At 39.6% G+C, this 20,717-nt stretch overlaps 1 protein-coding gene across 1 annotated transcript in view; it reads left to right on the forward strand.

The window, feature by feature from the left end:
* The window catches only part of myo3b (myosin IIIB), a 66,723-nt gene that overhangs the window by 4,035 nt on the left and 41,971 nt on the right, over window positions 1–20,717 (forward strand). The window contains exons 3-15 of the mRNA XM_042427147.1: window positions 2,280–2,463; window positions 3,725–3,745; window positions 4,372–4,506; window positions 5,985–6,089; window positions 6,341–6,440; window positions 7,063–7,139; window positions 7,814–7,959; window positions 13,557–13,622; window positions 16,307–16,462; window positions 19,371–19,455; window positions 19,548–19,664; window positions 20,307–20,411; window positions 20,528–20,611. Coding sequence (XP_042283081.1) covers window positions 2,280–2,463; window positions 3,725–3,745; window positions 4,372–4,506; window positions 5,985–6,089; window positions 6,341–6,440; window positions 7,063–7,139; window positions 7,814–7,959; window positions 13,557–13,622; window positions 16,307–16,462; window positions 19,371–19,455; window positions 19,548–19,664; window positions 20,307–20,411; window positions 20,528–20,611 — 1,381 coding nt within the window. The remainder of the gene's footprint in view (window positions 1–2,279; window positions 2,464–3,724; window positions 3,746–4,371; window positions 4,507–5,984; window positions 6,090–6,340; window positions 6,441–7,062; window positions 7,140–7,813; window positions 7,960–13,556; window positions 13,623–16,306; window positions 16,463–19,370; window positions 19,456–19,547; window positions 19,665–20,306; window positions 20,412–20,527; window positions 20,612–20,717) is intronic.

Raw genomic sequence — 20,717 nt, forward strand, 5'->3', positions numbered from 1 at the left:
CCATTATGAGTAGATACATCTGCCACCTGAATAATTAACTCCGCTGCAGATCAGGTTGCAGATTACTGGTGAATTATTAATCCCTATAGATTATCATGAATTAGTCTGGGGCATTTTTCGGTGTGAGGGAGAGACACACTTTCACAGAAACAGGTATGTTTGACTTATGGCTTTGTGATCTTAGTGTTTTGATCTTTGAAAAATATGTTATAGTGAATAAATGTAGATGAGAAAATGACCACGTTGATGTACTTGCAAATTGTTACTGTGAAGTAAATGTTTTTAAGATGAGACAGAAGGTGAGATCAGTTGTGCTGGTGAAGTCTGGTTGTGGTTGTACTTTTCTTGCACAGGAATAGACATTAGCTACTGAAAGTTATTGTACATTTAAACATAATTTGCTGAAAACAAAATGTTCTGCACCTGTACATACCTGAGACTTAAACCATTGTTTTTATTAGGTGAAGGAAAAGGTTGATATTGTAGTGCAGGTATCTGATGCTGCCCGTCATTAGAGGCTAAAAGCTGCCGTGGAGGAATATGAGCTGTCTGTGACAAGACGTTGATGACGGTGCCTTTGTAGCAGGTGACTGGTAGTGTGTTTAAAGCACTGTGTTGATGCACAGGAGGTTAGACACATGTGACACAGAGTGGCAGTAATAAATTGCAAGTAAACAGGTTTGCATCTTATTGATTAATAAGGCAAGTGTGGTGCATTATTCACGGACTGTTTAAGATGGGCGATTAACTTCAGACCAATCATTGATGGATTATTAGACTGAAAACCAAACCGGACTGGCAAGTAAGTGATTTGGTCGTCACTTAGTTGTTAGTAATTATTATTTTAAATGTGTGATATATAAAAATGCAAAAGACTGCTGTCACATGCTACTCATTTAAGGTCACAGTGAAGGATATCAGTTGGATCTCTGTGCTACATATTTGAACGTCTCCACATATCTATCTAATATCTACCCGGATGCCATTGCTCAGACTGCACGCACAACAATTCATAAATCTGTCCTCACGTGTGAATTGCCACAGCTCCTGAGGGTTAAACATCATTCACGTTTTTTCACATCAATCTACTGATCTCCTCCAAAAACGACTTCCCCCTTCCCTCCCTCAGGGTCACCCAGCCTCTGTGATGCGTAACACGTTTATGACAAGTGGAGCAGTCTCGAGATTGTGCACAAACATTACTCTCCATCATGTTTATCAGGAATATGTGTCATTTTCCAAAAATGGGATGCATGTATCCCAACATGGCAATATCATTCACTAATCCATCATGTTATCCTAGTTACCATCTCAGCTGTTTTGACACTTCATGCTTTGCATCATCGGTCATACATGTTGTATTTGATCACAGAAACATCACTTGAAGGATGATTCATGTCGGGCTTTTGCGTCGCTGTGACATAGGCTGAAGACTTGTAAATAATTTTACAAAACACTCAACAAAATGACAATTTCTCCAAAGTGTTTGTGTAGTGGATGGAGGGGTGTGTGGTGCCGGTTCACTGCTCATTCAGGACAGCACTTGTCAGGTTAATCTCAGTCCAATCCAATTGATCTTGAGGAGATTGCACTTCTTAGCGGGCAGTGACAAGTTCCCCGTGGAGAGGGCTAAGCCAGCGTCTGTGTGAAATGCCACTTGTTGCCTGTCCTCTTGAGGAAGCAATTGCGGTTGCTACTGGTGCTGTTATATTATGATCTCTAGAGACTCTTTAGTTGTAATTTTTCTCAGCCCTGATGACTCAGAAGAAAATAACACTTGCCATGTAAGTAGAGCACTGTCACTCCCCCCTCCACCCTCCTTTAGCTGTCTGCCTTGTTTTTGCTTTGATTTTTCCTGCTTTAAACGTGTTAAGTGGATCCCCTGGCAGATATTGTTGTTTCACTGAGCTGAATGAGAAGGCCTTTGGGACTTAATGTACTGCTCTGTGCAGTACATACACATTAGACTGTACACAGTTCATACATTGTAATTAACTGCGTCTCTGTGATGTTAACTGGGAGACAATGTGTTTTTCTGTTGTCCTGCAACATTGTATCTGGTCTGTTGTGAGGCTCAACTGTTAACACTTTGTTCTACAAAAAGAAATACGTATTAGAAAGGGATTAACATTTCCCTTAAACGCACCACAAAAGTATTTTTTAAGCAATGATTCTTCTTTTTTTAAAATTTTGGCTCTATCTTTGATTTAAAAACCTTTCATTCTTTGGAAAATTTTAGCCACCACAGATATTTATCTGGGATTGTGTTTATCATCTAGCAGGTCACTGTATGGACTGTATCCCTACAAGTCCAGCATGATTGGCCTGGAGAACCTGGGCGATCCATCAGGTAACTGGGACATAGTGGAGACCATCGGTAAAGGAACATATGGCAAAGTCTACCGCGTGACCAACAAGAAGGACGGAAGTCAGGCCGCAGTAAAGGTTCTGGACTCGATCAATGTAAGTCAGATAAAAGTATGTTTACTGTGAAACCGCTGTGGCTACTATACAGTATGTTGTCTGTTTTCAGTCACTTGTCTCATATGTAAATCAATAGGGTGTTGATACAATAACTATTAATAACTGATTCATGTGCAGAAATAAATTGTAGCTGTGCCCAGTAATGACAGCCAATGTGTGAAATGAATAAATAAATAATTTGGTTACCTTTTTTGTCACCTTTTGCTTGACTGTAGAGAGAAGAGCTGACTGTATGGTTGATGCAGAAACAGTTCATTATATAATATATTAATCTGAAGTATTAGTCATCCACTCATCTAATCATTCATTTAATCATTTAATGCGGCAGTTCCCAACCTTTTTGACTCCTTAATATGACAAATGACAATCATTTTCCCTCCTGTTTTATCAGAATAATTAAGTAAAATTTAGAAGTAAAATTATCCAGCAATTTAAAAGACAAACCGCAAAGATAAGAGAAATGTCTGGAAAAAAATATGATTATGTGTAGCCATATTTGTTTGCCACTTTACTGTCTTGCTAACTGTCTTATGACCCCTTAGATTTATCTTGTGACCCCATGAGGCGTCCCAATTCCAATGTTGGGAACCACTGATTTATTGCAAAGTGTATAAATATATATCTGAGCATCTTTTATTGTGTCTCCTTCATTTACCTGCAGATGTAGCTTCTACTGCATGCATAAAATATGGTAAATCTCACAATTAAAAGGCAACAGAAAAGCATTTGATACTTGGGGAAAGTTTTGGGAATGTTTTTGTTAGTCATCTTAAAATCTACCTAATAATCAAAACACTTAACACCTTTCTGTTACGTCATGACTTCTCAATAAGTGTTCTTTACTGACCTGTAAGAGTTTTAATTGAGCCTGTGTCTTGTTTATTGTCTCTTTATGACTCAGCATGTGTGCTCAGCTAACCTACCTTGTATAAATAAAGGTTATATAATAAAACAAATAAAACTGCTTAAAATGTAGTTAATTTACTTGGTGGACAGTTGTAAGAGTAAGTGTTGATGCTATTTTTCTGGCTAAATTACATAATATGAACACTAATCTGACATCACTGTGTGTGGCTCCCCACTGTAGGTCTTTATTGTTAGTGTCGGTGCGGGAGCACACCTCTATCATCCATTTTGACAGTTTTTTCATGACTGCTAGAGCTCATAATATTGTGACAAAAGAAAAAGAAAAAAACTAAAACCATTGTGTTTTTCTTTATAATTATGTGACTTGTCTCAGCATTCAAGCCATTCAAACAGAGTAAGTTGCCAGTACTTTTTCCTCCTTTTCATCTTGATGCAGTTATACTTGCTCCAGTGATGTATATAAATGTCTCCCCTTTTCATTTATTTCCTGTCATGTTAAGTCAGCCTCACGAGAAAGTGTAGCTTCTGCATTGTGCTGTATCCTCTCTGTAAATCCATTCATTTGTCTGGCGTGATAAGGACGCCGTAGTCCGTCCATTGGCACCGTATTGTGTTAGCGGGACTTGGTCTGAGGCGTGCCTGTGATTGTGTCAATGGAACAATCCCCATCCTGGCAGTGCTATCAACCATGATGCTCCCCTGATGGTCATGAAGATGAAACGACCTCCTCTCTCATCCCTCTCTCTGATTAGACTGCTGAAACTATCACTCAGACATCCAGGAAGAGAAATTCTGCCCCTCTGACTGTTTCTCTTCCCTCCCTCTGAGATTTACTTTGATAGAAAAGCACTTCCAGAAATAGTTTAACACCATGGGTCCACCCCTTCCTTTGTTACTGAGTTTATAGCCTTATCTTTAGGTTTCTAATTATAGTATAGCAATTACTTGGTTTTCTGCTGTGTCATTTTTATCTCTGGCTTCTATGTTCCAACTTTGCTTGTTTTCTGGTGTTGTTGAAAGGATGTGGATGAAGAGATAGAGGCAGAATACAACATCTTGAGGTCATTGTCCAACCACCCTAACGTGGTGAAGTTTTATGGGATGTTCTACAAGTCAGACAACTTATCAGGTGGACAACTCTGGCTTGTACTGGAGGTGAGTTCCTCATAATGTTTCAGTCTCTGTATCAGTGCAAATGCTGGATCAGGGTTTACTGTTTTGTCCAGTTGCATCTTTTATCCTTACAAATGACCCAACAGAAAATAAGCTACTTCACTGGTTACTTTTTTACTCTTCTGTGTTCTCAGTAAAACAGCAAATAAGCTGACTACACTGTAATATTATTAATGAATATCAAGTTGTTTCCCACTACTCAGTAAGTTACAGAAAAAGTAATTATTACTGTACCTAACGCGTTATTGCCCAACATTTATCCTTACACACTGCTATAGTATTCATAGTTTTCCAGCTGTATGGCAGTGATAATGGTTTTGTGTTTCACTTAAAGGTACTTTGTGGAGTTTTTGACTACTAGTGGCGCTATGGAGCATGTTTTGTTGAGCAGGTCCCCATTTTGTCGTGCTCTATGCACATTAGTACATATTCCTACTGAACGCACATTTTGTGTAGGGAATAAAGTTACAACACCGGAAGAAAAATAAGATAAATGAAGCTGCAGGGAGAGTTAGCAAACAGTTGATGGACATCTTTCTTTGCCTGGAAACATCTCATTAGTTGCTGCATGGCAAATCGCCCAGTGTGATCATAAATTAAACTGGCATTTAGCTTAAAGATTAACCATGTCTATCAAATGAAAGGGGAGTTAGAGCGTCCCTCTGTTTCAAGGCAGGAAAGAAGAAGACTGCAAGCTGATGTGCTAACAAACGCATGTTTCAAAATATTCAAAAAGTGATTTCTAATTGTTTTATGAGGAAGAAAATCTGTTGAACATGTTTGGCAGGCCTCAAGGTTACACATGATTTTTGGTGAATGTGTTTGTTTACAAGACTACTCCACAGGGTACTTTTAAAGGACCAATGTGTAAAATTTAGTGGCATCTAGTGGTGAGGTTGCAGATTGCAACCAACTGAATACCCCTCCCCCTCCAAGTACGTATGAGAGCCTACAATAGGTGTGAAAGTTGTGAAAAATGCAAAAGGCCCTCTGTAGAGCCAGTGTTTGGTTTGTCCATTCTGGGCTACTGTAGAAATATGACAGTGCAACATGGCAGGCTCCATGGAAGAGGAGCTGCTCCCTATGTAGATATAAAGGGCTCATTCTAAGGTGGCGAAAATATAGCGATTTTTATTTTCAGGTGATTTTAAGTTCATACACTCATGCTAAGTCAATTCTACTAGATGCCACTAAATCTTACACACTGGTCCTTTAACTCTTGTTATTCCCGTCCACATACCTCATTTTTGTGTCTGTTAGTCAAAGCTCAATATTTAAAACTCTTGAAAAGCTGCTGTTTGTCACACAACCCACCTACATGAATGTTGATGCTATTGGCTGCCATGTGATGCTGCACTGCTTCCTCTTAGTTGTGTGTGTGGGCTAGCTCTCCACATGAATCATAATCTAGAGTGGTGAGTGATGGACGAGTCACTGGAGTTTCTCTGTCTCCTTCCCAGCTGTGCAACGGCGGCTCTGTCACAGAACTCATCAAAGGCCTGCTCATGCGAGGCCAGCGTCTGCAGGAGCCCGTTATCTCATACATCTTATACAGTGCCCTCTTGGTAAGCTGGCCCGCTGCAAAGCTGCTAATGGTAGGGAGGAGGTGGGATGCAAACATGCAGAGTGCGTGCTGAGGATTTATTTTCAGCAGGGGTAGTGTGGCAGGCAGTAATGAATGCCTCTCCTTCTGACCAGCTGTGGGAGTTCTTTTATATAGTTTGTACTGCTCAACTTTTAATGCATCGTATTCTCATTTAATGACAAATGACTAATAATGTGATTCATGCTGAGCACCTTGTGTTTTACTTAAAAGGGACTTCAGCATTTGCACAACAATCGGATTATTCATCGTGACGTCAAAGGCAACAACATCCTCCTGACGACTGAAGGAGGAGTCAAACTGGTTGACTTTGGTAATGGTCTTTAAAAGAAGCAATTTAACCAATTCAGGGATTGCAAAACAAGACAAATGCATCAAGGTCTGAGAGTCGTCTCTCAGCTTTATCTTTTCTCTGAAGTGCAGATAAATCAGTATACTACTGATCTGAGTGAAGTGTCTGCAGCACATACCTGCAACATTGTTTGTGCAGGGAATATAAGCACAGGATCAAACATAACATGCTCCACACTTTAGTCCCTTACTCACCATAACATCTTTTTATTTCATCGACCGTAGCCTTAACCCAAGGCTATTATTGCTCATCTAAATTGCATTATTTGATCCTTTGCATATTAAAAGAAATCTGTTATGGCAAATGACTTTGAGTTACCCCCAGGCATGTTTATGGAGATGAAGTGGACTCATGCTGATAAAAATCTGTCCTACATAATTTGAAATGATTATAGCCCATTATTATGACTGCTTGGCAGGTTGCCACACTAAATTATATGCCAGGATTTATTGATTAGTTCAAACATTTAGTGTCTGCTTTAAATTAGATTTTTATTCCTAGCAAATTCACATGGATAAACATACTAATATCTAAATCTTAATTATTGAGATTAAATGATTAAATTATATTTGATTTTTTTTAGGTGTTTCAGCACAACTGACCAGTGCACGATTGCGGAGGAACACATCAGTCGGGACTCCATTTTGGATGGCTCCTGAGGTCAGAGTCCACGCTTCAGTTACCACACACATGTTCTTCTCTAATAATGCAGCAGTAAAATAACACACGTGTTTCAGTGCCTGATGGAGAATTTAAAATGAGCAAAGTCTGATATATGTGTTGCAAAGAGAGAGAGAGAGAGGCTCAGTCATTTCTGTGTGACTCTCCCCTGTGTCATTGTGTATTCCCCTCCACGGGCGCAGCTCTTGAGGTCGCCTCAAGGTTAATAGCTGGGAGTCTGTGGCCCCCAGCCTACTCTTTGGCAAAAATGAGGTGCGGTGATTGGGCTGGTAGAAAAGGACCTCAGGGGCAATTAGAATAAACTCAGCTGTGTAATGTAGTGTCAATTATAATTATTGACTGTGGCAAAGAGAGGCTCATACCGCTGCCAACTGAACTGACCTACCTTTCAGTGTTTAAATACCCCACGTTAGTAGGAGAGAGCGCTATAACAAGGAAGAAGCTTTAAGCTATTACTCAGTTTCTTTCAGATGGTATCAAATTGATAAAAACAAGGTGCTTTATTTCAAGTATTTGACACAATGGTGTCAAACTGGCACATTTCTGCAAGTCATAACTGACTGGCATATTTCTTTTAAGAAAAAAACTAGATTTTAGTACTCAGTAACAGTCTTAAATGAGTTCAGATGGTCACTGTTGTGTTATGTCTCCAGGTCATAGCCTGTGAGCAGCAGTATGACTACTCGTACGACGCCCGCTGTGATGTGTGGTCGCTCGGCATCACAGCCATCGAGCTGGCAGACGGAGATCCCCCGCTGGCTGAGATGCATCCAGTGAAAGCACTTTTCAAGATCCCACGGTGAGTCCACTGGAGGGCGCTCCTACTACACAGCTGGAGGCAGCACACACGCGCACACACACACACACACACACAAGAACACTCAAACACTGCTTCCCACTTTGTCAGGAGGACAATGACAAACTGAATTTAACAGTAGAGGTGGAAAAAATAACAATGGCTTTCCTGACAAATGGAATAATTTTACTCTGAATTGAAATTTATAATATGAAGAGACAATAAATCTATTTATTTGTGGTTATAGTTGTATTTCTTGTTGCCACTGCATTTTCATGATTCCTATCTAAAAGGCAGCATCTGCTCAATAATCTTTGTTGAAAAATCTTTGTCATAAAAAATGTAGACGTGTTTGGCCTTAAAATTAATGCAGTGCTTCAATCTGTAAAAATATTCACTGCTGGAGACAGTTTGTGTCTGATAATCATTTGAGAGCTTAGTGGCTACACGCGGTTGACCTTTTGTTATCAGCACAATCGCGCAATTATCTCCCAGTTAGGTAGAGATATGCCCTTCTGATTGCAATTTGCATTGGTGATTAGCTCCATTCACATTGAGATGAGGCTGTCACCTCCTCCCCGTCACAATGTTATCTCCTCCCCGCCAAGCCAGAGGAGGAACAAGCATGCCTTGCGTGGTAAGAATTATGGGAGCACTAACGCAGCATTTCATCAGCACCAAATTCAACCAGAATGTAAAATAATTACAAGAGCGGGGACGGCAAAGAGCAAGACACCTCGTTAAAATGGATGCTACCAATTCAGACTTCTTTTTTTTTCAGACATTCACTTTATAACACGTCATCTTTTTAATGGAATAGATGTAGCTTGGGGCTTGTTTTTTTGGGAAATTTTTAAAAAAGCAACCTGGAACTGGATGAGTGGTTTCTGTCAAGTCAAAAGCAGCAAGTTTCCTTATCAAACAGCAGCCATAATAAGAATGGGCATATGCATTTCCCTTGTCACTGTCCAATCCCATTTCATTAGTGCAGATTTATGTATAGTCTAATATGTTAATAGAATTTGATATATATCATTAACTGGCATTTCTCAGTCTCTGTTCAAATCAAAATAGATATTTTGCCCTTTTTGGTTGGAATCGGGACCTTTTATAGGCTTATAGGTGGTTGCAGTGTAAATCACAGCGAATGTGTTGAACCATGAAATGATTCTGTTAACATGTCATTTATCTCGAATATATTTTCCCATCACTGCAACGCGGCAGACAAAATCACAAGGAAAGGTGTTGTAAATTATGACTCCTGTGTGAATGACTTTCTAAATAGGGAAATGTGTTTCACCTTTGAGTCGTTAAGTGGCGCCGAGAGTGATTCATGATGAAATCAGAGGGATTCATCTTTACAGGTTTTGAGGATTGTAAACTTCTAGATTTTTTTTTCCTCTATGTAATACTTCACAAGCCATTTCTGAAGTATTGTCCTTGGGTAATACATGTTTTATGAAATTCATAGAAGCATAAAACATGCAAGAAGCATTTTCATCATTCTGATATTTTACAGTTGCACACAGTAATGTGTTTCCAGGCGAAAGGATTCACTGTCATATAGTTAATCTTGTGTGTATAATCCATCCTATCATTCGTCCTCTCTGGAACACATCTAGATAGTAAAATACAAGAAAAATACGCCCCAGTTGAGGTTCATGTTATACATTTCCTTATATGCTGTAGCAGTGTGTAGTCAGCTCTTCGTAGTGGCACTATCTCTCATGCCTGCGATGCTGTTTGTTATTTGCAACCTCTTCTTTTCTTTCTTTCTTTTTCTAAGAACGCCACACTGGATAGTCTCTCTTGTCAAGCTGAAAATTGAATGGCCCCTGGTGAGGACCAAATAAACACCTAGTGCTATCACCGCTTTGACTACAGGGGCTAGCAGCAGATAGCCATTTTGTCACTGTTTTGGTTGCACAGGTGGAAATGATTCTAGTCCCAGCAGGCTATAAACGATAGAGGAGCTCTGATATCGGTCAGAGAGGACGCTGATCAGCTCCATGAATTAGGGTCACCTTGGTGCTCGGTCTGTTTGTGCTTCAGAAATATCAGATACTTGAGGAATTGTGACATACACTCATTCCTTGTATAAGTTTAATCATTCTGTTATTTTTTTTCGATGTAAAATCCAAAGTTTTTGTGAATTATTCCACTATTTCTGCTTTTTGTTCTAATTAAAAGTAATTGAGTGTGTATGACAGATATGTGGTCGTCATGATGACCATGAATGAAGGTAATGGAGCATGTCAGAGGGTAAAGTTGTAAAATCATCAGCTGCAAAATTAATTACGGATACTAGAGTCAAAGAGGGTCTGTGATATTTAATATACTGGAAGGTTAATTGCTTGAGCCAATATTCTCTCCGGCGTACACAGTGTCTACGTAACATTAAACCAAAGTGTGTGTAAAACGTGTTGTAAAGGTTAGAAGCAACTGGCAAAGACGTCCAAGGTTGTGTTCATCCGGCCAGATCCCTGTAGATATTAGCTACATATTTAACAGTGCGTGTATCTGTCTGAGCCGAGACCAGAACCAGCGGGACAGAAGATGGAAGTAAATGATGTCTTGTCAGAGGCAACAAAGGCTAATCAAATCATGAGCTCAGGGAGAGAAATCCAGACCAGAGTGCTGGTGAGAGACAGCTCTCATGGAAAAAGCCTGAGTCTGTGGAGCACAACAGCCAGGGGTGAAGGATATCAACACTGTTTCTGACACATAGAATGAAATCTTTCAAGAGGTGAAAAATCAAGTTTAGAGTGAACCAGAGTCAAGTCCTAAGGTTAAGGTTGATGCTTGAAACAAAATAGTTCATACATGTCATTAGACCTCGTCTGAAGGCAAAAGTGTTTATAGCTGTTCTGAGCGGCCATACTTGAAGGTGGAGTGAAAAACCAGCCGTCTTAGAGAGGAGGAAGACGTGATAATCATTTAAATATGGAGATGATGGCGCACGCTTTTGGAAAATCTTTCTTCAAAGGCATTTATAGTATTGCGCTCAGGTATGCACACAAAAAGTGACAGAAGTAATTGTGTGAAAAAAGAAAAAAAAGAAAGAGAGCCAAGAGAGAGGTTCAAATCTGTTCACCTGGCCAATTGAGGCGTGACATGAGCATGGTTAGCGGACTGCCGGTTTCAGAAAGTCACAGGAATTGTCAGATGCAACATACTGACACCTTTAATGTGCAAATGCTTGACATGTATTTTAAATAAACTCTGTAGAAAAGCCTTAGGCAAAAAAAAAAACGTTTAGCAAAAGTGAAACATTTTACAATCGATAGCCTGTCAGCTTTTTCAGTCAGTCACAGAAGAATGCCAGAAATAATGCTGATTTGGAGACTGTGTGCAACCTGCCAATGTTTCAACAAATTGCTCCTTGTTACTGTGAAAACAAGTCATCATTCAAAATAACTCAGATGACCATAATGCTCTAGCTTTGTATTTTATATTTAAAAAGTCTGTTTGGATGGAAAGCTTATACCATGATGTCACAGATTTCCCATTATCAGACATTGATGCAGTCTTGACCCCTGACAGGAGATCACTGGCTGGTTGGATGACTTTCCAATCACGAGTAAAGGCTATAGCATCTCCGTCTTTTGAAGCAGTTATTTTACTGCTCTGTGTGGCGTCCAGCACTGCAGCATTTGGTGATGCATCCGCCAAAGACTTGATAAATGTAGCGATAGTTCTCTGTGTTCATGCATGTATGCTCAAAGAAGTGCTGGTGCTCTGGCTGCGGTGATGGATGAGCTGAAATTTTAAGCGGGCGGTCCATTCGCTGAGTAAGTCTTTATATTGGGCCTTCATACTCATTCTCTGTTAAGCTTGTGTAAAGGCCACTGTGTTTCTGCTTTAAGACACCGGTGCTCTCTACAGTATGACTCTCAAGCAAAGAAATACATGGATCTTGCTCCAGTTATTATCTTCTTTAAGTACATCACTGCTCACCTCTTATTCTCCCCAATTTTAATCAGAACTGCACCAAGAAGGTTATGTAGGGTCGCTTCATGATAGATTCACAGCATATTTAGATGTTTTGCCTTTATAACTTCGCTGAAGTGGAAAAATTCAACATTGCTGCCTGTTGTTTTTGCAGTTTAATCACCTCCAAAGACTCCATGTTGTCTGGTTTAGTGGACTTCAGTTGTAGAGATCTGGCAAAACAACTGATCATTTCAGGCTTTTATATCTTAATAATGATGATTATAATGATTCAAGCTCTTCACAGCATTTGTTTCATTTGTGAATATGTATGTTGTATGGAAGAAGACAAAGTGAGCACTGACAAAGTTGAATTAAGTGCAGCAGTCAAAGTTTAAGTGTTGAACCGAATAATGGCTTGAATGAAAAATAAACAATACATCCCATGGGAAATAGAAATTAGGAATTCTGCATACCAAGTATCACATTCATATATTGCATTGGCCTGAATTTTGTCTTTCCTCGTGGCTTAGTTACAGCTGTCAAGTGCTATTGACACCTCTCTGATTTTGCCTCAATCCACTCCGAGGAACGTTTGACAGTACAAGCTCTGCCTGGACCTAGATTTGAATAAGCCATTTGTGTTTACAATATGAGCCAGCACTCTCACAAATGCTGAGGGAAAAAACTGCCTGAATTTGCTAGGCACAATGAGCGCACTTGACAGTGTTATCAGTAGTGTGCTGCTATATTGACTTTGTAATGTATAAGCAGTATGGTACAACATCAAGGCGAGAACATGTCTTCAGGCTCATATTAGAGGTTGCATTGAAGCAGTCAGTTACTGGCTTTGATCTGCACTTTGGAAAGGATTGCCTGTCTGAATCCTTATCAAAGACTCGACTAACTTAGTGCTGTGGAAAATGACAGATTTTGTACCCCAACATCCTCCCCATCCTTCCAAAAAAAAAGAGAAAAAAGATGTCAAATATGTTGTCGTTTAACGTGTAACTGCACCTACTTTTGTGATTAGCAAAATGAAACAGTTCATTGTTAATTCAAATTAATGTACCTTTTGTCTTTCACTCCTGGGAATTCATATTCTATTTGTCATTCTGATGGCTTTGTAAAACAACACACAGGAGCTAATTACTAGTTAATAAATGTCTCGACCAGGTCTGTCACTGTTTGGCTGACAGTGACAGAAGGCTCAGCCTCCAGCTGTCAGACTGGCAGCTCCTGGTGAAGATGACTGTACTCAGGCCCGTCCAGCCTTGGCTCCTCATACAGACCTGCCTGCTGTCATCGTGCGCACTTGAAAAGTGTTAGCCTCATTATAGATGGCCTCCGTAAATGCTGCTGACAGAGGTATAACTAGCTCCCATAACTTTTGGCTCCCAATGGCAGATGCTTGCTGCCAGACAGTGGAGGAGCTGTTATCATTTGTCACTTTTTCTATGGCTGCCACAGACCTGGACACCGACCAGCTCGTCCTCGGACCAAAAACCTCACACTCTGCCTGCCAGCTATCATTTGTCAGCTAACTCAAGAGACAATGCTCAAAGTCTTTAGTTTCCAGTGAGGATCATGTCATTTGAATTAATCTGATAAAGTCACTGTTTCTCAGATATTATGCTGATTTTTTTTTTTATGTTCTAATTTTGTTTCAGAAATCCTTCCCCTACATTACGAAATCCAGAGCAATGGTGCAGAAGTTTCAGCCATTTCATCGGCCAGTAAGTGCTGTCTACCTCAACAAATCAACTGTTGTCCTCTTTCTGTCTTAAGACTTTTTGGAAAAGTGGTTATGTTTACAAGACATCATGGACACTAAATGACCAGAGAAGAGCCTTGCCCTTCCTGCATTGTTGAGGCAGACACTGATATTTTGGAATAATAAAAGTCATTAACAATTTATCAGCTTATATAGGTTTTTCACCTAAACATCAAATGAACAGACATATTTGGTAAGGATCCCCCTGATTTAGTTTATTAAGAGTTGGTTTGATTAATAAATAGTTATATGTTAAGATATGTCTGGGGCTGATAGGGAGGTGGAGTGGGATGGTTTAGGGATGATGTAGGAGAAATGATGTGCATTTGTATTTACAGTAAGATGTTGTCAGTCTTTCAATTTATGTTTATTTGCTAAATTCAAGTTATGTCTTGTGCATTTACCTGTTAATATATTCTTCCAAAAAATAAAGAAACTAAAGAAATAATTGCCAAAGAAAATGCCCAGGGTAGGATATTTTAGCTTCAACCAAAAAACTTTATCACCAAAGATGACAGTAATCTGCAAATTTGAATAAAAATTTAATTGGGAAGACACATTTATATATATATATATATATATATATATATATATATATATAACAAATAAGAATATAGAACATGCTAATTAAGCCTATTACTGCCAGGTAAATCTCTCTGTATTTCACAGTATACAGAGTTTTTAAATCTCGTTTCAGGTTTGATATTACCGCGCTGGCCGAATGAAAGAAACGTTCACATCACTTACTTGGAATTATAAACAGCAGCTAGTCATGAAAATGACATTACACAGTTTTAAATATTTTATGTCGCAGTTGCGCCATATGAAATTATAAAACCTACATGGGTTCAAAATTGTTTTCATCAGACTCAGCAGGAACAGTCAAACATTAGCTATAGTACATTATCAGTGAGCAGCATAGTGAATGTAAACATGGAGGGAATTGAAATTGATATTTTATAGGCGGATTCTATCAACCCTCTTGTCTTTCTGTTCATTGACTTTCATTTGTGTAAATCTGCTGCAGAGGAATAAACTAAATCACCTGAGTTATCAGTTCTATCTGAGACCCTGATAACTTATCATTTCCTCCACTGTGCAAAGCTAATAATGTCAGTGGTGGCTTGTAATGGTTGCTCAGAATATACAACCTTAATATCTACAGCGCAGAGGCGTGTGAGCCTGAACCATAATGAGAAAATAAAATTCAATTTGTTTGGAGAATTACTTGTGAAGGCACAGTTTCTGGCTAACATTTATGTTGGCATCAGTGCAGGTTTGCATTGAAATGCAATAACTGAAAAGAAGCAATTGAAAAAACAAATAGGCCATCTGCCTTAAGGGCCTGTTGGCTTTTTTTTTTGTGTCACTTGAGTTATTGATTGGTCAAGACAGAATCAAGAAGTATTACGCCTTAAACCAGCCAACGCACATTGAACTGATGTTAGTTTTTTATACTTTTTGCACTATACAGTGTCATTGCAATGGTTTTCATTGATACTTTTTTGGATTGCATTGTAATCAAGGTTAATTGATTGTGTGGTATCATATCAGCATTAATCTCCCCAAACAAAGCCCACCAGAGTTCCATGTGGGGAGGCTGGACAATGTTATCAAGCTTTGCAGGCTGTTTGTGAAGCCTTTGCAGCCCTGTCAGACCGGTGTGTGTGTTTGTGTGTAAGGGGGGAAACGGGGTGGGGGGTGTTTTTTGGGATAATAAATCCATCACCAGTGTCTGCACTTGTGCAGCCAAAGAGCTGACTTCTGTGACAAAGTGGCCCGCCGCTCAGCTCCCCAGCAGCACAGCCCTGCTAATAGCAGCAACCTCTACTTAATGTCCTGATGCTAATGAATTCATGGAATTAACTTTCAGAGCTGAACAAACTGATAAAAGAAACTGAATTCCAGTGAAGATTAGGTGCAAGGAATTAGAGTGGTGTTTTTCTCCTATCTTGCCCCTTGCTTGCAATTGTTAGTGCTATAGTGCTTACACACACATTCAGATGTTTTAAGTCTTTAGCTGAACAAGTAAATGAACAGTACAAACGTGGGTTGTTGATGAATGCGTTCTTGAGTTCACGTTGGGGATTTCAAGTATTTTAATTTAGTAGGTTTTTGTCTCTCAATATATCCAAACTGTCAGAGATGAAAGAAAAATGTGTTTTCTGCGTGTGGTTTTGCGCTGGGATGTGTCCTGTCTGGTAACAATATGTTGTGAGCATCTGTATCAGCAGCAAACTGATGCTGTAGTGCAGCCGCCAGCCTGTATCACAAAGTGACATCACCTATCGGCAAACACTGCACATCACAGATAGTCTCACTGCTGTGCCATAGCAGGGCTTGTTTGGACTCGGGGGCCATGGTGATAGTGACCATGTGGTACTCAGACACAGAACGACAGATTAGTGACCCAGACTTTAAAGGAGCTCTCCACTGGTGTGAAAGTCTGTCAGAGCTGACCCCGACAAATCAGGTTTCTACAATGTTTAGGTGATTGCACAGTTTCTCATTAGCTGATTTGAAAATTGGTAAATGATAATGTGGTAGTGAGGTTTCATCTGTCTGATGGTTTCCTCTATTTTCTTTACCGATTGCTAGTAAGGAGATGGAGATGAAGTAACTTTGTGATGCTTTTGTATTTGTAAGGTGTCTGATAAAGGATTTTGAGGCACGTCCATCTGTGACCCACCTCTTGGAGCATCCCTTCATCAAGCAGGCCCACAGCAAAGATGTGGCACTCCCACAGCAGTTAGCTGCTCTCATCCGGGAGCAGCAAGAACTGGGTGGCACAACCAAAACCAAGTAAGTCTCTCAAAATGTTTTTTTTTTTTTTTTATTTGCCTTTGCAGAAGAAAATTAACATGCTGAGATGAAAAAGCTGGTTGCTTGATTTGTGTGTTGTCAGACAACAGACTGACTCATTGGTGATATTGTTTTTGTCCAGCAGGGGGCAGGCTCTCATCTTCTTACACTCAAGCTCTGAAATGATGATGAGTCCCAGTAATGGACATTACAGTATGTGATTAAAGAGAAGTTAGGGGACTGTGACTAATTCAAAAGGAATGATTGTGCTGACTAACACTAGATTAATACCATTTAGGCCAGTGGATATTGCAACCATCTGACGGGGAATCCTCAGTACAAAACATTTCTCCACCCATGTGATTAAACTAATGATGGAGTAAATATTCTGTTCAAGATTGATTTACTTCTGGAGGCAAGTGACTTTTCAGCTGTACAGTCTTCTTTTTACATGTTTTTAACAAGCTAATCAGATTAATGAAACAGTTTTTCTTTAAAGATTATAATAGCAGCTACTGCACAAATTCTATGTTTTGTAGAGAAAAAAAATATATATATGTGGGTATAATTTGTAGTGATTTCATCCTAAAATGTGGCGTGATGAGTACTTCACCCAGATGCTCTCAGTGAGTGCAGCAAATGACAGAGCAGAAACTCTTCTGTTATTTACTGGAGAAATACTGACTTTGGCAATGCTTAATCTTCATTATAAAGGAGTTCGCTGAACCTGCCCTTGACTGAGAGTCTTGATGTTGTGCCAGCTCTGTTTACTCCCGAGAGTGTGCAGAGTCGGTGCCTGAGCCTGATCCCGAATTCCTGTCCACAGTGAAAGTGGATAATGGGATTAGGAGCTTGTAGGGCGAGAACTGGGCTTGCCTGGTTTAGTCTCTCATGCCACAGATCAGCACACAATGACTCCAGATAAGAATAAAGACATAGAGAACTTAAAAGTAGCTGCCGTAGGTGGAATAGTGTGATTTACTTCAAAGCAGAAGAGTGGTAGAGGCTAACGGTCTCTAGTCCCTCTCTAAAGGGACGAGATGACGAGTATTCACTTTATAGGGACCACATATAGAGCATGTGACTTTATTTCTGTGCTGCTGCATTTACACTATATTCAGAATATAAAATGAATAAAAAGGCAGAGGAGGAAGAGGAGGACATGATTCTTAACCTGAAGCTTGAATATTTTTATCATGATAAGATTGATTATTTAATATAATAGAATATAGATGCATCTTATGAAGGAGGATATTTTATTGTTATTGCAGTTTTGAGGATCGAGAAGTAACCAGAAAATCATCCATCTTTGTTTTCTGACTTTCCTATCCTGTCTGTGGCAGTCAGCCCCGAGCCAGTACTCACCAATACTCACTCGGCTCACACTTATGTAGTTTCACTTTTAGAAAAAGCTAAAGAATTTCTGAAACTGCTGGGCACTGTAGTTTTTAGCAAACATCACTCATTAAAGGAGTAAAGGAGTAAATTGTGCATTTGTTAGGGACTATTTTCAGCTGTGCATTAATCCATGTTTGGTCAGCTAGTGAATATTTACAGCAGCAGGACAGTGGATGTGGGATTGACTCAAAATAAACTTCAGTGACCATGTTCACGGTGATGAAGACACATGTCACCCAGTCCAATGATTTGGCTCATTGATGTGGTTTTTTTTATGATATAGGGATGACAGTGTCGGTTGGCCCACCACTTTGCTTCAGACTGACATATCCCGACACCTATTGGAATGTTTTGCCATTAAATTTTGTACAGACTTTTATATCTCCCTCAAAATTCATTATAATAACTGCTCATCCCTTAACTTTTCATCTAATGCTGTCATCAGGTCACAGTTTTTAATTTAGCCAATTGTTTGGTTTATGACCAAATGCCTGTGAAATTAATGAATTCCCAATTAGCAAATATTAACATGCCAATGCACTAATCTAAGGATGGTAAAAAATTATGCCTGCTAAATATCAGCATCATTGTTATTATGGGCATGTTAGCACGCTGACATTAGCATGTAGCTCAAAATGCCGCTGTATCTAAGTACAGCATCATACACCCTCTCCGTCACTTAACCTTTCTGTTAGTTTGCCTCAGTGGCCAACTGCAGTACTGCAACAAAAAAATCCTCTGCAGCATTTTCCCCATAGACCCTCATTATAAAATAGACAACTTTACTCATGGTATAATACATTTTTAAACGTTTTGTATGTGTAAAACTTTTTCCATAGCCTTGAATAATTATTTTATGTGCATGACATCATACCGTTGTAAAATGAATGGGCTGAGTGCAGGTGGGACCAGGGATAAAAGCACTAATTTGAATGTGCAGTGTTGCACAACACAGGAGCAAACAGAGAGGCAAGAAAACTCACATTCAAATGAATGGGCGCCATCTTGAGTCTGCTATCCAGTCTTGTTAATACTTTTTGGATTACAATGAAGGTCTATGACGGAAGAATAAGCTATCAGGCTTTGGCCACACAGACAGTACATGTTAGTAGGATTAAATTTCATAGAAATGGCTGATTATCGCACACTGCAGTCTACTGTGCACACTCACACATACATGCATTATAGACACACACAGACTGAGTTCTCTTTTGCTCTCGTTCACACACTCTGGTGTCCCCTGAGGTTTTCCCCAGTCCTGTGGAGCCAGCTGGCTCTGTGCTGACCTCTGCCCACTGGGGCTCATTGGAAAGTGATAGGTCAAAACGTAGATGAAGTGCAATCACCGCCTCTGATAATGGGGGATGTGTCCCCTGGGAAGGCTTTAAGGGCTTCACACAAACCTTGAAAGTGACTGGGTCTTACATTCAGCCAGTCAAACTACTGTTTTCTCATTTGGTGGTCACTTTACTGCTTTCTGAGGCATTATCATGTCCTTGGCTTCATACAGGCACGAACGGATCAATACTCGTAAAACCCTCATAATAGAGAGCTGTCCCGATGATGATCTGGTAAACCTGGAGTTCTTAGATGAGGTAAGATTTAATGTGTTTATCTCATTGTGCATTGATCGGCCCTAGGTACAATGTTCTTGATATAATGCAGGGTTTTTTTTTCTTTTCTGCAGGAGAGAATAATCAGCCATCTCCAGAAGAGGTATGATGAGCTGCAGGTGTACACTTATGTTGGTGACATCCTCATCGCTCTCAATCCTTTCCAAAACCTCAGCATCTACTCTCCCCAGGTTGGTTATGGACCAGTAACACAATGTTCCCAGCAGTTTCTCAATCACATGGATATGATGAATGATTGCTCGTAAATGCGGGCACTGGTCCCACCTGAGTGGGTGAACATACCATACTCTATGTGTCCTGCTTGTTATTTGGTAGTGACTGCACACACAGCCTATGAAGATGTATGATCAAAGATATTTTATTAACATTGATAAGAGCAAGAGCTTCATTAGGCTTTTTCTCTCTCTTTTAAATATGAAAAAATGGTGAAAATTGGATTAAAAAAAAGACACTAACAAGACAAAAATCTTGGATGAAATCAGATTTTAAAATACCACTTGCACCATAAACCATGCTGTAATTGATCAATTTCTGTTCTTTTAATGCATATTTTAAGCGATTCTGGTGCATAGTCAGCAATTTCCTCCAATTTTTTTCTTCACTTTCAGTTACTGAAAGTGTATTGTGAGCTGTCCTCATCACAAGAGGACCTCATTTGTATCATCTTTAAACTGCGATGAACGTTATCTTCCTGTAGCAGGGAACACAACAAGTCTTGGGTGTGTGGGAGCATAAAGTCTGGTGAAAATTAGTTTAAACTGACCTGCTCTTTAAATAAATCAAGGTATTTTTCTGCATGTGTCTTCTCTTAGTTTTCTAAGCTGTACCACGGTGTGAAGCGAGCTGACAACCCTCCACACATCTTTGCTGCTGCTGATGCAGCTTACCAAGGCATGGTGACTTTCTGCAAAGACCAGGTATTCTACAGAACACCCTTTGATTGTAAAATTATTGTAAAAATAAGATAAAAACACAGAATAATCTTGTGTATGATTTAGAAGAATCCTTTCTTGATGTTTTCCTTTTGTTTCAGTGTATCATCATCAGTGGAGAGAGCGGTGCTGGGAAAACAGAGAGTGCCCATTTGATTGTTCAACATCTTACCTTCTTGGGAAAGGTATAGTAGCTGTGTGGTCGTCGGCCCAGTTCCAGTGTCCCCCCCAACAGTTGTTGTTGGATTACAAATATTTGGAAGTCATCATCATGTCATCACAGGACAAACA

The sequence above is a fragment of the Thunnus maccoyii genome, chromosome 11 (assembly GCF_910596095.1).
Source record: "Thunnus maccoyii chromosome 11, fThuMac1.1, whole genome shotgun sequence".
NCBI classification, from domain to species: Eukaryota; Metazoa; Chordata; class Actinopteri; order Scombriformes; family Scombridae; genus Thunnus; species Thunnus maccoyii.